The sequence below is a fragment of the Fistularia commersonii genome, chromosome 1 (assembly GCF_037954325.1).
Source record: "Fistularia commersonii isolate RoL2024-O1a breed Wild chromosome 1, RoL_Fcom_v1.0, whole genome shotgun sequence".
Lineage (NCBI taxonomy): Eukaryota > Metazoa > Chordata > Actinopteri > Syngnathiformes > Fistulariidae > Fistularia > Fistularia commersonii.
This window is the reverse complement of record NC_141284.1, coordinates 5,565,649-5,581,879: the sequence shown is the minus strand read 5'-3', so window position 1 is coordinate 5,581,879 and position 16,231 is coordinate 5,565,649. Positions and strand designations below refer to the sequence as shown.

General features: G+C 42.8%; 1 protein-coding gene and 1 long non-coding RNA gene across 2 annotated transcripts; both read right to left on the bottom strand.

Annotated features, from left to right (window-relative positions):
• Positions 1 to 2,090: 2,090 nt before the first annotated feature.
• LOC147237240 (uncharacterized) lies at positions 2,091 to 3,385 on the bottom strand. The gene is made up of 4 exons (XR_015106079.1): positions 3,352 to 3,385; positions 2,857 to 2,956; positions 2,608 to 2,721; positions 2,091 to 2,123 (listed from the first exon to the last, which is right to left on the bottom strand). It is a non-coding gene; the product is annotated as an uncharacterized LOC147237240 (long non-coding RNA).
• A 4,732-nt stretch (positions 3,386 to 8,117) lies between these two features.
• phb2b (prohibitin 2b) lies at positions 8,118 to 15,189 on the bottom strand. The gene is made up of 10 exons (XM_086145692.1): positions 15,075 to 15,189; positions 13,515 to 13,647; positions 12,207 to 12,291; positions 11,870 to 11,949; positions 10,493 to 10,677; positions 10,258 to 10,387; positions 9,429 to 9,532; positions 9,268 to 9,345; positions 9,078 to 9,157; positions 8,118 to 8,683 (listed from the first exon to the last, which is right to left on the bottom strand). Exons 1-10 carry the CDS (start codon positions 15,186 to 15,188, stop codon positions 8,656 to 8,658), a joined length of 1,017 nt encoding a protein of 338 aa, XP_086001818.1. The 5' UTR covers position 15,189; the 3' UTR covers positions 8,118 to 8,655.
• Between the last annotated feature and the right edge of the window lie 1,042 nt (positions 15,190 to 16,231).

Here is a 16,231-nt window from a genome sequence, read left to right as displayed (position 1 = left end):
CACCATGGCAACGGTGCAAAGAGCAGCACAAGAGCTCAAATTGACAGCAACACAGATCAAACGTATATCCCCGGTTGTGATTACAATGACCGGCAGCAGGGGGCACGTGGAAATGGGCAGTTGTGACTTCATAATAATGGGGTTCCTTAACTTACATCTGTTCTTACAGCGTGACAATGTGATTTTTGCTGTAAGTCAGAGCGCACATTCTGTCTAAGCGTGCAGATGTGACACAACTACAATAACATACAGGTAAAATCATAATCTAGGACAATCAAACGCAGTACAGTCAAATTAAAAAATAGATGAAAAAAGGCTTATGCTTGGTAGCCAAAATGAAGGGATAAAATTGGACATTTAAAAAAACAGTGCAAACGAATGAAAGCAAAAGCACGACAATCCAATATGGCGTAAAACCGAAAGTTAAAAAAAAAAAAAAAAGCCAACTTCCCCCGATTGCACTGCATGACAATGTATTCATCCACTCCGCTCACCAACTAGTTCCTGCATGAAATTTGTTTTGAAAAAACGCCGTTTATCAGAACGACGGATCAAGAATTTAATTAATTTTTGGAAGATGGCGATATAACCAAGACTGCCACAGTTCATAGGCCTCTGAATCAAAACATCAGCGTTTTCCAGACTTTCCCTCTCCAGATCCTCCAATCTGGCCTCGGCCCCTCCGTTGCGCTCACTCCTCCCTTTGTCATTGGGACTAATTTAACGTCTGCTGGATTTTAGGGACTTTTAAAAAGCGATGTGACATTACCATGCAGGTAAAATATCACAAACAAAGGCTGCATTGAGGATTTAAATCAGCCGGACCATACCGCTAGTTTCTATTTTTGGGGATAACTATCTTATGTTACATTTTGTTGAATTGGAATAATATACATATTGTGGAATATTTTCCCGATTGGACAGCCTTTTAAAAAAAAAAATCGAATTAATTTTTTTTTACGCAATGCACTCTGGTGCAGTTGTGATTCTTGGGATTGCTTCGAAGTTACATTTGTGGGTTCACCCCTACAGCTGTGTGATTCAAAATAAAGATACATCTATCTTCTGCTGCAATTTTTTTTTTTTTTTTTGGGACTTTGGAAGGAAAAACACAAAACAATTTGATGAGCGACCGACAAAAAAAAAAACTGTGGCTGATGGATATCGACTAAATAATTACAGAGATATGAATGATTTATATTGAAGTGGGGGGTCGGTCTGTGGGGTCAGAGACCCTCCAGCCCCCCCTCCCACCACCACCCTTGGGGTCTAATTAATATGCTTTAATTATACCTTGTCTCAGTTTTCACAGGATGTCATTGCTTTGAGTCACAGGTTCGACGCTCAGGATGTTGCCGAATCTAGATTTGGAACAGGAAGAATTTAGACTTAAGGTTTAATCAGATTGTCTGGAACACCTTTGTACCTTCGTACTGCGTGTGCGTGTGTGTGTGCAGCTGCACTATTCCCCTGCACTGCGAAAAAAGGCGGCAAGGACGGCTCCGTTCCGTCGGATACACAACATCTGAAGCGACGCCCGGGGGCGTTTTAGGAGCCTGCAGAGCTGCATAGCGGGCGGGTTTTTGGGAGAACACGGCCTTGCAGGTTCCGACAGGTCAGACGAATTCCTGCGAAGCCCACCGGAGGCCTGCTGCGGCCTGCACTCCGATGCAACTCCGGCTTGGCGGGCCTTTGAGTCAAGCTTTAGAACCTCTTGAAACAAGAGCTCCCGCTGCAATTTTTTTTTTTTTTGCTCCCGGTCACCGTCTGGTTCACTTTTGTTCGGTTGACATTTTTATTAGGCAAGGTGATGATTAAACTAGCACTGGAGCTGATGTATAAAGAGGATACAGTAATTGTCATTGGGATTGTTGATACAGATTAATTAGGTAGTGGTTGATGGTTGGCCAAAGCAAAGGGGGAGACGGAAAAAAGGTGTCTTAAACATTTGTAAAAGCCCTGGAGGCGGGAAAATCTGGGCCAGCCTCAACGTGTTGGTACATGACCGTCATCTACATGACGTCTTTCGTGGAGCCCCACGGGAATATGCTGCAGTGGCGGCTTTTGTCCAGATGAAGGTGCCAGAGATTCCCAATTCAGCTGTGTTTTTTCCATGCAATTTCCTTCAAAAAGAGAGTAAAAAATATTTGAAAATATAAAATGCATTTAAATAAACAAATATATATGTATTTGATTCTGTCATGCATATCAAAAAAACATTAAATAATTGCATAATCTCAGAGTGGGGAGGTTAAAAATACACAAAAGGGTAATGAAGGGGAATAAAATAGTGGTTAAATATGAACCCGTCTTGACAGCTTCATTTAATGCTTACAAAACTCTTCTGATGTGGTTTGGCTGGGACTTCTGTCTGCAATCTTTTATTGTGCTTCGTTGATTTTATAAAAGGAAGGCGAGTCAAACCAGTTTATGATTTTACGGGACAAACTGGCTCCAGATCAGGTGATTAGGAACGATCATGGAAGCAATAAAGTGTCGGAGACGCAGCTGCTTGTGTCATTTATCTAAAGGCTGCCTTGACTTTGAATTTGTCTCCATATATTTCCTCCCATCCCCCGGGTTTCTGATTCTCTACTGCTGTACCACCTCCTCCTTTTCCTCCTCCTCCTCCTGGGACAAATATTCCCGCTCTTTCCTGGAGAGTTCCCATTCCACGCCACTTCTTGCTGATGTGCAAGAGACAGAATCCATAGGGCCACACTTTGGAAAGAGGGATTTCATTGTTTACAAATTTGGACAAGATATATTTATCTTTATTCTCTGTATCCTTGGAAACAAATGAAGATTTTTTTTTCCCCTAATAATTCTGACATGTGTTAATCAAAAAATTCTGACCCCATTTTTTTTTTCCAGCGGGAATTTTTCCTCAGAATGATGACGATCTGCTTCACACGTACATTTGCGCCGCTGGTGACAAAAGCTAGAACAGCGCCATCTAGTGGACAATATGGGGAATCACAACAAAAGTGGATCCGGTGAAACGAAAGTTTTCATAATGAGGTATTGACTACAAGAACAAATATACGACACTACACTATAATTTAGTATCTCCTTGTCCAAAACATTTAAGCATTTACTCACGAAAAGCATGTAAAAATTCATTGCATTAACCAATGTTAAATTACTGCCAAACACTGGATGCATCTCTAACCATCTCACATCACTCAGTTCCAGCGCCTGGTAGTTTCTAGTTGCCCGGAACAACCATATTAGTCCTCGCATGGAAACGTCATGTGAAACTCCTGTTCACCTTCGACCCGGCCACCTTGAATCAACCAGTCATTTTTTTTTCTCCCCAGTTTCCCATCAATAATACGAATAAAACCTGACCTGCAACATTTCTCAGGTTCAGCTCAGTTCTGGTCAGTGTCCTATTTCTACATACTCAAAGTCTCGCTTGTGGTCACTTCCTTTTTCATTTCGAAATCCGAAGCAGATATGCCAGTGATTCCTCTTTGTTTTACCGCCTTCACCTATGTCCTCAGCATACTCGACCTGTTCTATCATGTGCCCTGTTTTTTTTTTATTTTTATTTTTTTATATGCCTCCCCCCTGGAGCAGCAACAGCACCAGCTACAGCACCTCCTATAAATAAGAGAAAGCATGGAGTTCCTTCCTCCTTATGCTGAGGAGCAGCACCACAAGAGGGCAGCTCTTCTGATCTCTCTTATTAAGGCTGATGGATCCAAAGTGATTTTACGACTAAACATCTCAGGCAGTTTGAGGGATTTTCACATGCAAAAAAATATTTTCAGTAAGTACCGGTATAATTTGCTGTGAACACATACTGCATACAGCCTGCAGCAGACACCTCCATGTTATAGACACTTGGGCTGATGTCGGGCGAAAAGCGTCACAAAAAACCTCCATCCAAGCAAAAAAATTATTGTTTCTTCTTTTGTATTAAAAGAAATGATTGGAAGAGTGTAGATGTGGCAAATAGTTGTCATTTCCAGACCACTTTCACCACCTTGTGTTTTCCAAGCGGTTTGCACTGGTTTACATTGACACACACACTCAGCAGAGCTAACATGGAAGGCACTGGAGCTGACCGTGGGGATCATCTCAGGTGTTCGGTGTCTTTCCAAAGGACACTTAAGCTTGCAGACGGGGGGGGGGGGGGGGGGGGGGGGGACACGACAGAGGATCGAACCGCAAACCCTCTGATTAGAGGACTGCCTGCTCTACACAATGCCACCATATAAACACTGTATTTTCCGCACTATAAGGCACACCTAAAAGCCTTTAATTTTCTCAAAAAACGAGAGTGCGCCTTATGATCCAATGCGCCTCATATATGAATCAATATTGGTTAATTATGGCTACCGTAGTCAGGCGGCGTCGCCGAAGTAGCAGCGTAAAAAATGGTAAAGGGGACTTACAGTCCCAACAAGATGACCCGCGCCAAGTAAAGAAGGCTAAACAGTTTCCGAGGACACAAAGCGAGATGGCCACAGTTGGAGGACAAACTCTGACAGTGGGTTGTTGAACAGAGAGCAGCAAGTAAAAGCGTCTCTACAGTCACTATTCGAATGAGGGCAACAGCGCTAGGTAGTGTCATGAACATCAATGAATTTAGAGGCAGTCTTTCTTGGTGCTTTCGTCTTATGAAAAGCTTTGAACTGTGACCAATGGAGTTGGAAAACATTGTTTTCAAAAAAGGCGGCGCAAATACCGGTAAGTATTTAAATACCGTGGGCTGCATCTACGGAGGCCAGGAGGAGGAGTACAGGAGCGTGGTGGACAGGTTTGTGGAGTGGTGTGGACTGAACCACCTGCAGCTCAATGTGTCTAAGACAAAGGAGCTAGTGGTGGATTTCAGGAAACAAAGGACCCACCTGAATCCGGTCACCATCAGGGGTGCTGATGTGGACATTGTGGACACCTATAAATACCTGGGTGTCCACTTGGACAATAAACTGGACTGGACCTTTCACACCAATGCCATCATCAAGAAGGGTCAGAGCCGTCTGTTCTTCCTCAGGAGGCTCAGATCTTTCAACGTCTGCAGGACCATGCCGCAGATGTTTTACCACTTGGTGGTGTCCAGCGCCATCTTCTACGCTGTTGTGTGCTGGGGCAGCAGGCTCAAGACAGCTGACACCAACAGACTCAACAAGCTCATCAGGAGAGCTGGGTCTGTCCTGGGAGTAGAGCCGGAGTCTGTTGTGCAGGTTTCAGAGAGGAGGATGATGATGAAGCGCCACAGCATCATGGACAACATCCATCACCCCCTGCATGCCACGTTGATGTCCTGTCGGAGCTCTTTCAGTCGTAGACTGATACCACCAAAGAGCTCAACTGAACGCCACAGGAGGTCTTTCCTACCTGAGGCCATCAGACTTTTTAATTCCTCTTCCCTCAGCCGCAGGGAATCTTCAATCTTTGTAGTTACTGCTAACAGTTAGACAATTCATATTTCATTATATTTCTTATTCTTCCTCCTTTCTACTATTATCTATTACTGTTATGTTTTTTACTTGAAACTCTGGCACAACAATTTCCTTTGGGATTAATAAAGTTGCTCTCATCTCATCTCATCTCATCTCAAGAGCTACCTGCACGTAAGGTACCTTATTGTGAATGCACTAACTTGTTTCGGGAGTGAATGGAGTTGTCAGAACGTTGGTTTGTATTCTAGTAATGAAGTTTGACTGACCGACATATCTGACTGTTTTGTTGACATTCCTCTTAGCGCAGCTTCATCTAGTGGATGCATAACAAAACCTCAGCCACTACAGTAGTTTCTATTCTGTGCGCCTTATAATGCGGTGCACCCCATATATGAAAACAGATTTAAAACAGGCCATCCATAGAAGGTGCGCCCTATTATCCGATGCGCCTTATAATGGGGAAAATAAGGTACATAGATATATAGGCGTAAAGAAACCAGATATTTCTTTACGCCTTATTTTCACATTCAGTACAGAAACACACTGACGCACACAAACATGTGCTCTGTCTCCCTCATGTGGCGGAAGCTGGTACTACAGCCACCGGAGTTACTGCAGCTCCCCGCAATTACTGCATATAGAGCCGCGCAGGAAAAACAACAACAAAAAAACATCTCAGGGTCGGATTTTTTTTTCCTCTTTCCGACCAGAGAGCTTTGTTTCCATAGTAATGAGGTCACTTGGTAATCACAGAGGGGGACGGACAACCGCGAGAGAAGAGGCGAGGGAGGGAAACACTTCGGTATTCCCCGGCGCTTCCGGGTTCTCCCAGTGAACACGCAGGGAAACTTACTTGGGTTCATATTTATTAAGGTTATTTGGATATTCTTGAACAACGCAAAAATGAAAGTCGGAGTCGCTTTGTTATCTACTGAAAAACACATTTTGTATAGTTCGAGGGGATCAAACACACCGCAGGGAGGACCCTGCGTTACTGGACCGAAGTATACCGGAAGCAGGCTGGACATCCGTCGGCGTCACGGACGGGTGACCAGGACCTCCGGTTCTAAGGAGCGGAAGCGGAGGATGATAGGAAATTCAACACCGGTCCCAATTACAAACCAAAGATTTTGAGTCACTACACCTAAAAACAAGCAAACTGATATTTACGATACTCACAGATACTTTTTTCCCCTCCACTGACATACAGCATAAGGCCACTTCCGCTTCCGGTTCCAGGATTAAATTTAACTTTATCTGGAGATCTTTTTTTTTTTTTTCATTTTGAGGACAAGGACTATCTTGTTCCCTTTATTGAGTTCTAAGTGATCAATGTTCAAACATCAATGAAACAATGTTTGATTTCAGAATAGGACAATCTTATTTTATGGCAGCCATGCTGTTTTTCCCCAGACACACAGCATAAGGCCACTTCCGCTTCCGATTCTAGGATTTAAATTTAACTTTATCTAGAGATGACGTCCAATCATTTTTTTATTTTTTAATGTGACTGCTTGTTTATGAATTTTCAATGCTTTTGTTACCTACCCACCTATTCTTCCTGGCTGGAACCACCTTGTTCCGCAGTCCATCACTGTGTACTGATCATTTAATAACAGTTTTTCACTTAGAGCTCCTGTTTTGGTTAAAGCAGCAAATTAGTTCAGACCAAATCTGTCAAAATGTACCTGCATTGCTGGGTAGACCCAACCCCCTAAAACACACACACACAAACACACAGATACTCACACACAAATACTCCAGGTGGCATCAACTGCCCTACTTTTATCAGCAGCCAAGCTGTTTCCACGACAACCTCCACCACCATATTTTTAACAGAGTTGGCTCACCTGGTTCTTTTGGCATGTCTGCGCACACACACACACACACACACACACACACACACACACACACAAGAAAATGCAGGACTCTTCTGTATTGGCCAGTGCAGCAGCTGAAAGGGTGAAACAAAACAGACAGAATTGAAAATGCACAAATCCTGTCAAAAAGAAATTGTTTTTGTTTTTTGTTTTTTTCGTAACATTCTCAGCCGGTGGTGTGTGATGGTCAAGTGGGGACCTGTCCACGGTCACGCAGTTAGTTCTGCTTTGCACCAAGTGGTCTACCACTTCTATGTGTGATCCTGTGGCCCATCCCTTTACATTATGCCTAGTATATATTGGCTGTTGTCAATCCCAGCTGACATTGAGTGAGAGGCAGGGGTTTAACCCTGGATGGATCACCTGTCAATCATATCGACATCCAACCACTCACCCTTTACTGCACACCTATGGACACTTTACTGCACACCTTTAGTCTTCAGTGAACCTTCTGACTGTTTTTGTACTTGGGAGGGAAATGAAGAACCTGGAGAGAACCCAGAGAAAGCAGTGAACCAGTGAAATGGAACCAGGAACCTTCTTGCTGCGACCCTGCAGCTTAGACTACAGCAAAGTGCTATAAATAAAGTTAATTATTTTAAGTTATTATCCTGAGAGGGAGAAGGCTCAGGAGTCTCAGGCATATTTATTTTAAGAAAAATGGGAGTGACTGACATACACCAATAAGAATTTGCTGGTGGGGGAGGGAGGGCTGATTCATTTCCTGTAAAGAGCATTACTTAATATGCTAAATTTGAGCCAGTGTACTATTGAAATCAGCAGTTCAGTAGTAGACACAAATGGCCTGACAAGTCTTTACCTAGAATAAGGGTTTATTTATGAATTAAATTCGACTGCACGTTTTTTTTTTTCTAGCTGCAGGAGATTGAACGGCAGCGGTGACAGCAACATTCTCTGGTCCTGACAGAGGAGCCAATAGGGGGCACAGTGAAGGATGGAATTTGATGGCAGTCAGATAAAGAAAATATGAGATGATTCAGAGGCAACAGCCTGTCAGTCATGTTTAATACAGCACTGATTATTCATAGACCTAGCAATACACCTTACACAGCAGGAAATGTGTGGCAACGAAACCATTGAGTCGGATTTTTTCCTTCACTGTTTGGGTTTATGTACACATTTCACTGACAAACTTTCATAACACAGGCCTAAATGTTAAGAGGGGTAAAAAAAAAAAAAAAATGAACAAACAAGAAAACAAAGCGCTTCATTGTGGTCCAGCGTCATGTAGGTTGGTGGTTCCGGAGCCACGAGCAGAAGCCAGTCTGTTAAGATGAAGCTGGTATCAGGGGCCAACAGTGCTGTCTCTTCCTTCTTCTCCCCCCATCACAGCTGCCACATCAGCTCTTCTTCTGGGCATTGGACAAGCTGAAAGACAACACCACACTTTATTAACAGGTCAGCAAAATGTGTTCTTCCAGGACTCCCACCAGAAGTGTGTGTGTATGTAACTAATGTTATTCTACAAGGACCAGATTCCTGCCCTTATCCAGGCAGCAGAACATGCCTTCTGTCAATGATGGGGTGTAAATTGGTTCTGGCAGTGGCAGAAAATAAAAAGAACAACCCCTCTAGTGGACTCATTGGGTCACTGCACCCCACGTAATCATGGTCTAGTAACTAAGGCAAACTTAAATGTTGAGTACTTCAATATTTACCCACCGTGTCTCCTGACACCTGACTGTCAGTGTTGCATGATATTCAAGTATGTGTGTGTGTGTGTGTGTGTGTGTGTAAGGGGGGGGTGGGGGGGGCAACCTACTTGTCAAAGAAAGACTGGTCTTGTAGGTTGAGGACCAAACTGTCAGCATTCAGATAGACCTTGTTCTGAGATGACGACACCTGGGAACAAGAAAGCACAACTGCACCTCAAATGACTGACCATGCTGTCTTCTGCTGGTATTGAAACCAAATGTTCTGATCACACAATGAGAGCAGAACCGGAGACTGACCGTTTTGGCGATGTTCTGCGCTGCCCTGATTCGCCTAAGCTTCAGGTAGCCTGGGTTCTTCGTCACGGCTTGACCCAACTGAAACACATGGTAAATAGTTCACTCTCTCACGTATGTCAAATGACATGAGACAGTTAGCCAGGGCAAAAAAGGACAGTCACCATTTTAGCAGCTTCCGCCTCTCCTTCGGCTTGGATTATCTTCTGCCTCTGATCCTGTTTGGCCTTCTCCACGTAGAACTGGGCTCTCTGGGCCTCCTGTTGGGCTACACAAAAAACACGCACATGCAACATTAGTACAGAATACAGCCCAAGAAATAGAAATTGTAGCTGCATATTCTGCACAGGGTGGACAGCTGCGAGGGGTTGGGAAGTGTGTAAAGTACCCCTCATTATGACAGCAAGGATTGTTTCAAGTCGCCGCCAGACTTTGTGTAAACAGGGGCTGCACTGGGGTTGAAGATTAATGCCAGGACAACAATCTGAGAATACTGGCAAACTGGTTACTCGATGTAAGATGGGCAAGAAGACGCATTTTAAATATTTTTTGTTTGTTTGTAATGTACTGTAAACAGCCTTGTTCATTTGTATCTTTATCCTTACTTGTATATCTCTGTCTGTCATTATTATTTGCAAAATTTCCCTGCTTACAGATAATTAGGCTATCTTATATTAAGTGTCTGTGTGTAAAATCAGTGCCGATGAAAGGCTGGCCCTATGCAGGATTTCATGCCTGGATCTGCGGCTACTGCCCGACAAGTGGTGCCTCTTCTATAGGGAGTCCACATGTAAACAAACACACGCAATCTCTGGTCTGCGCTCAGGAACTGTGTGGTTCACTGGTGGAAACCCTTCTGCTGATGTTGTCTTTGTATGTATGTACTTGTGGAACCCTAGGAAAGGTTTCTTGGATCCACCACTTTCCTCCCGACAGTCTGAAAAAAGGGCAGACTCCTCTTTTTCTTTTCTTCACTGAACCACAGGGCCTTACCGACTTGCTTGGCCTCCACGGCGGCGGTGTACTGGCTGCTGAAACTTAGCTCCGTGATGGCCACATCATCCAGGATGATGTTGAAGTCCTTGGCCCTCTCAAACAGCTCCCTGCGCACCAACAGGGACACCTAAAATGCCGAATTACAGGGAGATGCAGGGGGTGGTGGGGCTGTAGTCAAACTGAAGGTGTGAGGCGTTCATTCGTTCAGGGGGGGGAGTGGAGGGAGGGGTACCTGCGCTCGCTGGGTGATGAGCTGCGAGGCGTTGAACTTTGCCACCACTGACTTGAGGACCTCGTTGACAATGGAGGGCAGGACTCGCTCGTCGTAGTCCTTCCCCAGTTGCTGGTACATGGACGGAAGGTTGGTCGCCATGGGCCTGGACAACACTCGCACCGCAATGTTCACCATCTGCAGATCTGTGGGCGCACAGACACACATATTATAGAACCTTGTGGAGATTTCCTTGACCCTGTGTGTGTCTCCTGAAGGAAAACACTGTGTTTGGATGGAAACTAACAGCTCATCCAAAATGGATGGGTTGAGAGGAGGTGGCGGGTGCTAGTGCAAATCTGCCTGGCGGTCAGATTGTGGAACTGCGAACATCTGTTGCAAAAGGACCGCCCTTCCGCTTCATTAGCCATCACAGAAACACCTTTGGTAGATCTTAGCCAGGGCAGAGAGCGAGCTGGCTGGTTTATGTGCTGTGTGGCCTGGTAGCAGGTCCAAGACAAACAACAGGCATAACAACTCCACCCCCAACCCCAGTGGTATCCAGGTCACACCGGGGTGTTTGGGAAAAAACATGAAAAATGAGTTTGTAACAAGTAAGAACTGCCTGATTTTGGACATTCTCTTACTAGAGGTCTCCAAAATTACAATAGCAAATATACAGGTGACAACAATAAAGCATCAAGTAAGTGAAGTTGAGAGGTACTGTATCGCACCTGATAATTAATGTCAATAAAGATATATTTTTATATGTGATTGTTTAAGATAGTTATATAAAACAATAAAAAATCTGTAATACTGCAAATTCCAGTGAAAACACTGCACATTGTATGAAAACCTGACATTCAAGGACATAATATTCTAGCAAAATCCCCCTAAGTCCTTCACCAGAAACAGAAAACAAAGTAAAAACTGAACATACTTAAAGCTCTTAACACAAGTATCATAAAGGTGACATTATATCAGTGTAGAAAACCTCTGTATTGTTTTCTCCATAACACATACATATAACCTATTACCCACAAAGAGGATCTCTTATAGCGAACAGGTACGTTTAGCTGCATACAAATAGTTACTGAGTACTTGTTCAAAACCTGTGAACACTGAAAACGGGGGAGCCCGTGTTCTCCAGTCAGGCAGGAGGTCGCGTCAATTAATTGCTGTGTGCATGTGTGAGAAAGTCGGAGCAGCTTGCTCTGACGGTGGAACATTGGAATGCTATAGAAAAATTATATGGCGGGGCGGCACAAGGCCAGCTTTGTTCAGTTCCACGTAAACATGCCGAAAACCCTCACGCTGGGGGGGGGGGGGGGGGGGTATGTTTGTGTTGCTGTAAAAGTGTAGGGTATGTGTTTTCTTTTGTTTCCTGGGTGGTGTTACCTTTGCTGCCGGTCAAAGAGGAGATCTTCCTGGGTTTGGCTCGGATGTCATAGATAATGGGGTACTGGAACCACGGCAGCCTTGCAGAAGAAGAAATGCGTTGTCCCATACAGTTATACATAAAGAACAGCATCAGCAAAATTTGACCACTGCATTTAACCCATCATGGATGCATTATGAGCAGAAGGCAGCTAAGGAACGGCGCAAGGGGAGCAGTTAGGGGTTCAGTGTCTTGTTCAACAACACTTTGACAGGCTAGGAGGAACCGGGAATCAGAGCAGGAATGTTCGGTTCCAAGGACGCCACGCCGCCCCAGTAACACCTAGGCTGACCTCACCTGAAATGCAGCCCCTCAGCCTGGACCGTATCCATCTGCATCCCTCCGATCCGGTTGAAGATGATGGCTCTGTGACCGCCCTCCACTGTGCAAGTAGAACCAAGACTGTTGTCAGGAAAATAAAAGTCCACGTTCCAATTTTAAAAAAAGTTGTTTTTTTTTGGAACTTTATACTTTACTTACTACTATACTATAGTTTATAATTAATACTTTTTTAATCCCTTGTGGGAAATTCCTTCTCTGCATTTAACTCATCATGGATAAACCATGAACAGTTGGCTGTCATCTAGCGGCGCCAGGGGAGCAGTTAGGAGTTCACTGTCTTGCTCAACAACATTTTGACACACTATGGGGAGCCAGGAATTGAACCAGGAATGTTTGGTTCCAAAGACAATTGCTCTGGCTGTTACGCCTTCAACAAGGAACTGCAAGAGGTTGATAACCTAATGGTGATAACCTCAGGTGATCACCTGAAAAAATTGAAGCAGTACAACTTCACATTACATAATTCACATGAATTAACTCAAGCTGAGATTAATAATATTTTTTTGCTAGTTAATCTGCCGCCAATGAATGACATTTTTTGCTTGTAATATTTTTGTATGATACAAAATCAAAATGTCCATGTCCGTCCAGGAAATCCCAGCAAGGACAGCCATCACTGACAGCTAACTTTACAGTTCAGAGCCAGAGCCCTAATTGGAAATAATCCAACTACTGTCTAGTTCACACTCATACACAGTAGAGGGCATCATTTGTGCAAATTCATTATTACAAAAGCAAATTTTTATTGTCTGTATTTCACTTTGCCCAGAGTGCACTATATATTGTACTTATCAATTAAGACAGAGTTCCTGATTATATTAATGTAAAACATTGTGATACACAATTTCACCATCTTCCAACAGATTGCTCCCCCTTCGCTTAATCACGATTTAAAAACAGAAGAAAATATGATGATTACATCTGAGAAATTTAAACAACAGCAGACAGTGTCTTACAAATTAGACAGATTAAAACTTGTGACAAAACTAAAGATATGACACACACACACACGCACACACACACACACACACACACACACACCGCCCTAAAAAATATTTAACTAAGAAAGATTTCTTATTAATTCTACAAACTAGAAATGATTATTTATTTATGAAGGTCAGATAGGAAAGATTAAAAGAAGGGTACTAAATCAGTTTACACATATCAAAAAAAATACACAAATGATTTAATCTTATTTTATAGTGTGGGGTATTAGGGATTCTCCAGACCAGGTGGGGACACTGTGAGTGTGTGTGTGTTTACCTGTGTAGGTGGCTTCTTTAACACCGTATGCCAACGCACCAGCTCCGATCAGCAGCTTTAGCCCAAATCCTGCCCCTCTGCCCCCAGACGATGACATCCTCCCAGCCAGATCCCTAAGGTGCTGAGCAAAGCGCTAGAATGTGTGTGTGTGTGTGCGTGTGTGTGTGTGTGTGTTCACAGCAAAGAGAAAACAGCGAGAAGTTAGAAATCCTCCTGGCCTTGAAGCAATGTCAGTCATTTCTGTAGAGATATTTATTAAATCACAACAGCTTCAATGTGTCACTGTCATAAATGTCATTCTGTCTAGGCTCATAACAGACTTTTATTTAGGATCTACAACTGCAAACAAGTACATTGACAAGTATTTAGATGTTCACTGAATTCATGACCGACTCAGTAACTGTGTGTGTGTTTGAGTGTGTCTGGACAGTGAAGATAAGACCTTGTGAAAATTTTGAAATCCTCCTGATCTCGAAGCAATGTCTGGAGTACAGCTCATTAACTGATCAGATGTGAAAGTTAGGTGTCAAAGTTTCCAAAATACATAACATTAATCGGTCATACATTCAAAAATAATAACGCCAGTAGGTCAAAAGTTAAATTATGTGTGTCTTTATCTTTTAAGAAAAAAGATTAATCCTTGTCACCAACTCCTAGCGAAGGTAATTCTATATTGTACAATTACATTTAGGAAAGCAAATATATTTCGATGAACGGGCTGAGATGCTGGAAAACAGGGAGTCCTTCTGCATTTCTGTTTTTGTTGTTTTTGTGCCCAGGAGGCCCTGGGTCTATCCATCACACCGAGGTCAATCAACACTTAAAAGCCAAAAACTGTTCAACATCAGATATCCAAAGAATTTAAAAACAAAACAAAAAAGTGGATGGCATTTGACAATTAATGTTATGAAACACATAATGGGACACTCAGAATAATCACTAGCTAGAAAAGACATCTTGAAAGCTCAACCATATTGAAGTGCTTTTGAGCTTGAGTTTAGCTAATGTTTGGCATACCTGCTGGCTAGCACCGGTGCTAATAACGCCTTTTACGATGCTATTTTAATGCTATTTTAATCCGACAAACAGATTGGGAGGAAACAACGCCGCAATTTAAACAATACCTTGTAACTCGGGTTTAGGAGGATGCGGGCTCCGGCCGGGACCGACCCTTTGTATCGTCAAAGGGAACCTGGGCTCACCTTTCACCGGGACTACGAGCCATAAGCGCCCTGTATTAACCCGCCCGGTTCTCCAGACCGAACTACCAAAGGTCTCCTTGGACCAAACTGAGGAGGATAAATAACCACCAGCCAACGCGGTTTATAAATGACCTTGTTTTAAAACAGCGCACGACTATGAAGTTTAGCATTGCATGAGGGAGCAGCAATGCTAAACCCATGCTAGCTGACCGAACCCGGCTAACGCCGAGCATTCGCTTTTCCACACTACGTTCCCCGGGTTAGATATTAAGTTTACAAAATACATAAAGCGACTGTTAAAGTGACTTTAAGCAGCACAAAAGTCTCGTTATGAGAAGCATTTATTTCAAACACTTACGTTGGGCTCCTTGCTCGCCATGCTGTTGCACGTCAAACTCCAAGGTCGAGATATTCCCACCCACTTCCTGTCGTGCCGCAAAGCTTGCTGGGAAATGAAGTGTGAGACCAACATGTTCATGAACCAATCTCTTTTCCTTAGTTTTATACCATATTTTACACAATAACACATCATGTATCGTTGAAATAAATCTAAGCTGCTTGAGAAATTGTCTGAATTTTCAACAAAGGTATTAAAAAAAATAACAGGAAAAACATACATACACACCATTTAAAAAAATTACAGCGACTCTTGTGTCTGTTTGGCCTTTCATTTTAGATTTGTTCTGTACAGTCTGTGCTTGTCTGTGTACAATACAGATTAAAACAGTATATTTAAGTGTGCTGAAATCTGTCTCATAAAACCCCAATCTATAAAAAACATATACATTTTAAATTAAATTGAGCAATTAGCAATTCATGTGCACATGATAAAGTGTACACAGTGTATCACAGCCAGACAAAGGGTTCCATGAGCAGACCCAAGTTGCATATGTGGCACTTGTCTGACAGTGCTAAAAGAGTTGATTTGAAAGCTTCAAGACACTTGTACATTTCTGTTTGTTTTCGAAATGGGATTTTTTTTTAAATCAGAAAAGTCAGAATTAGTTTACCATGCAATACTCAATTTATCTTTGCAAGGTTCTTAAACAGTTGTCAAGTTGCCTCTGCACAATCAGTTTTCATGACAACACAATTATTTAGTGTTATTTGCCAAAGCCTTACAGAGACACAGACAAAATTTCAAAACATGAAGGGCAGATCATGAATTCATTCAGTATTAATTTTTAAATATATGCCTATTACTTCAAGTGATAAGTGTATCGTGACTTTTTGAAGTTTAAAAAAATCTGATGCGGATTTTACAAACACAACACTGTTCCTACATTTTTCACAATTGTTTCTTGGACCATTAACTGATAACAGCGGCGGTATAATTATGAACCTCAGCAGCTGCATGAAAATTGAATTTCAAGGTACTGAAAAACACCACAGCAAAAAAATTATAGTAATTAAAAAGCAATATCCATGGTAACCTCTAGGCGATACAGTTCGAAACTAACTATCTTATGTTTGTTTATCACAAACTGCTGAACTCATCGCAGCACTGTGCCACTG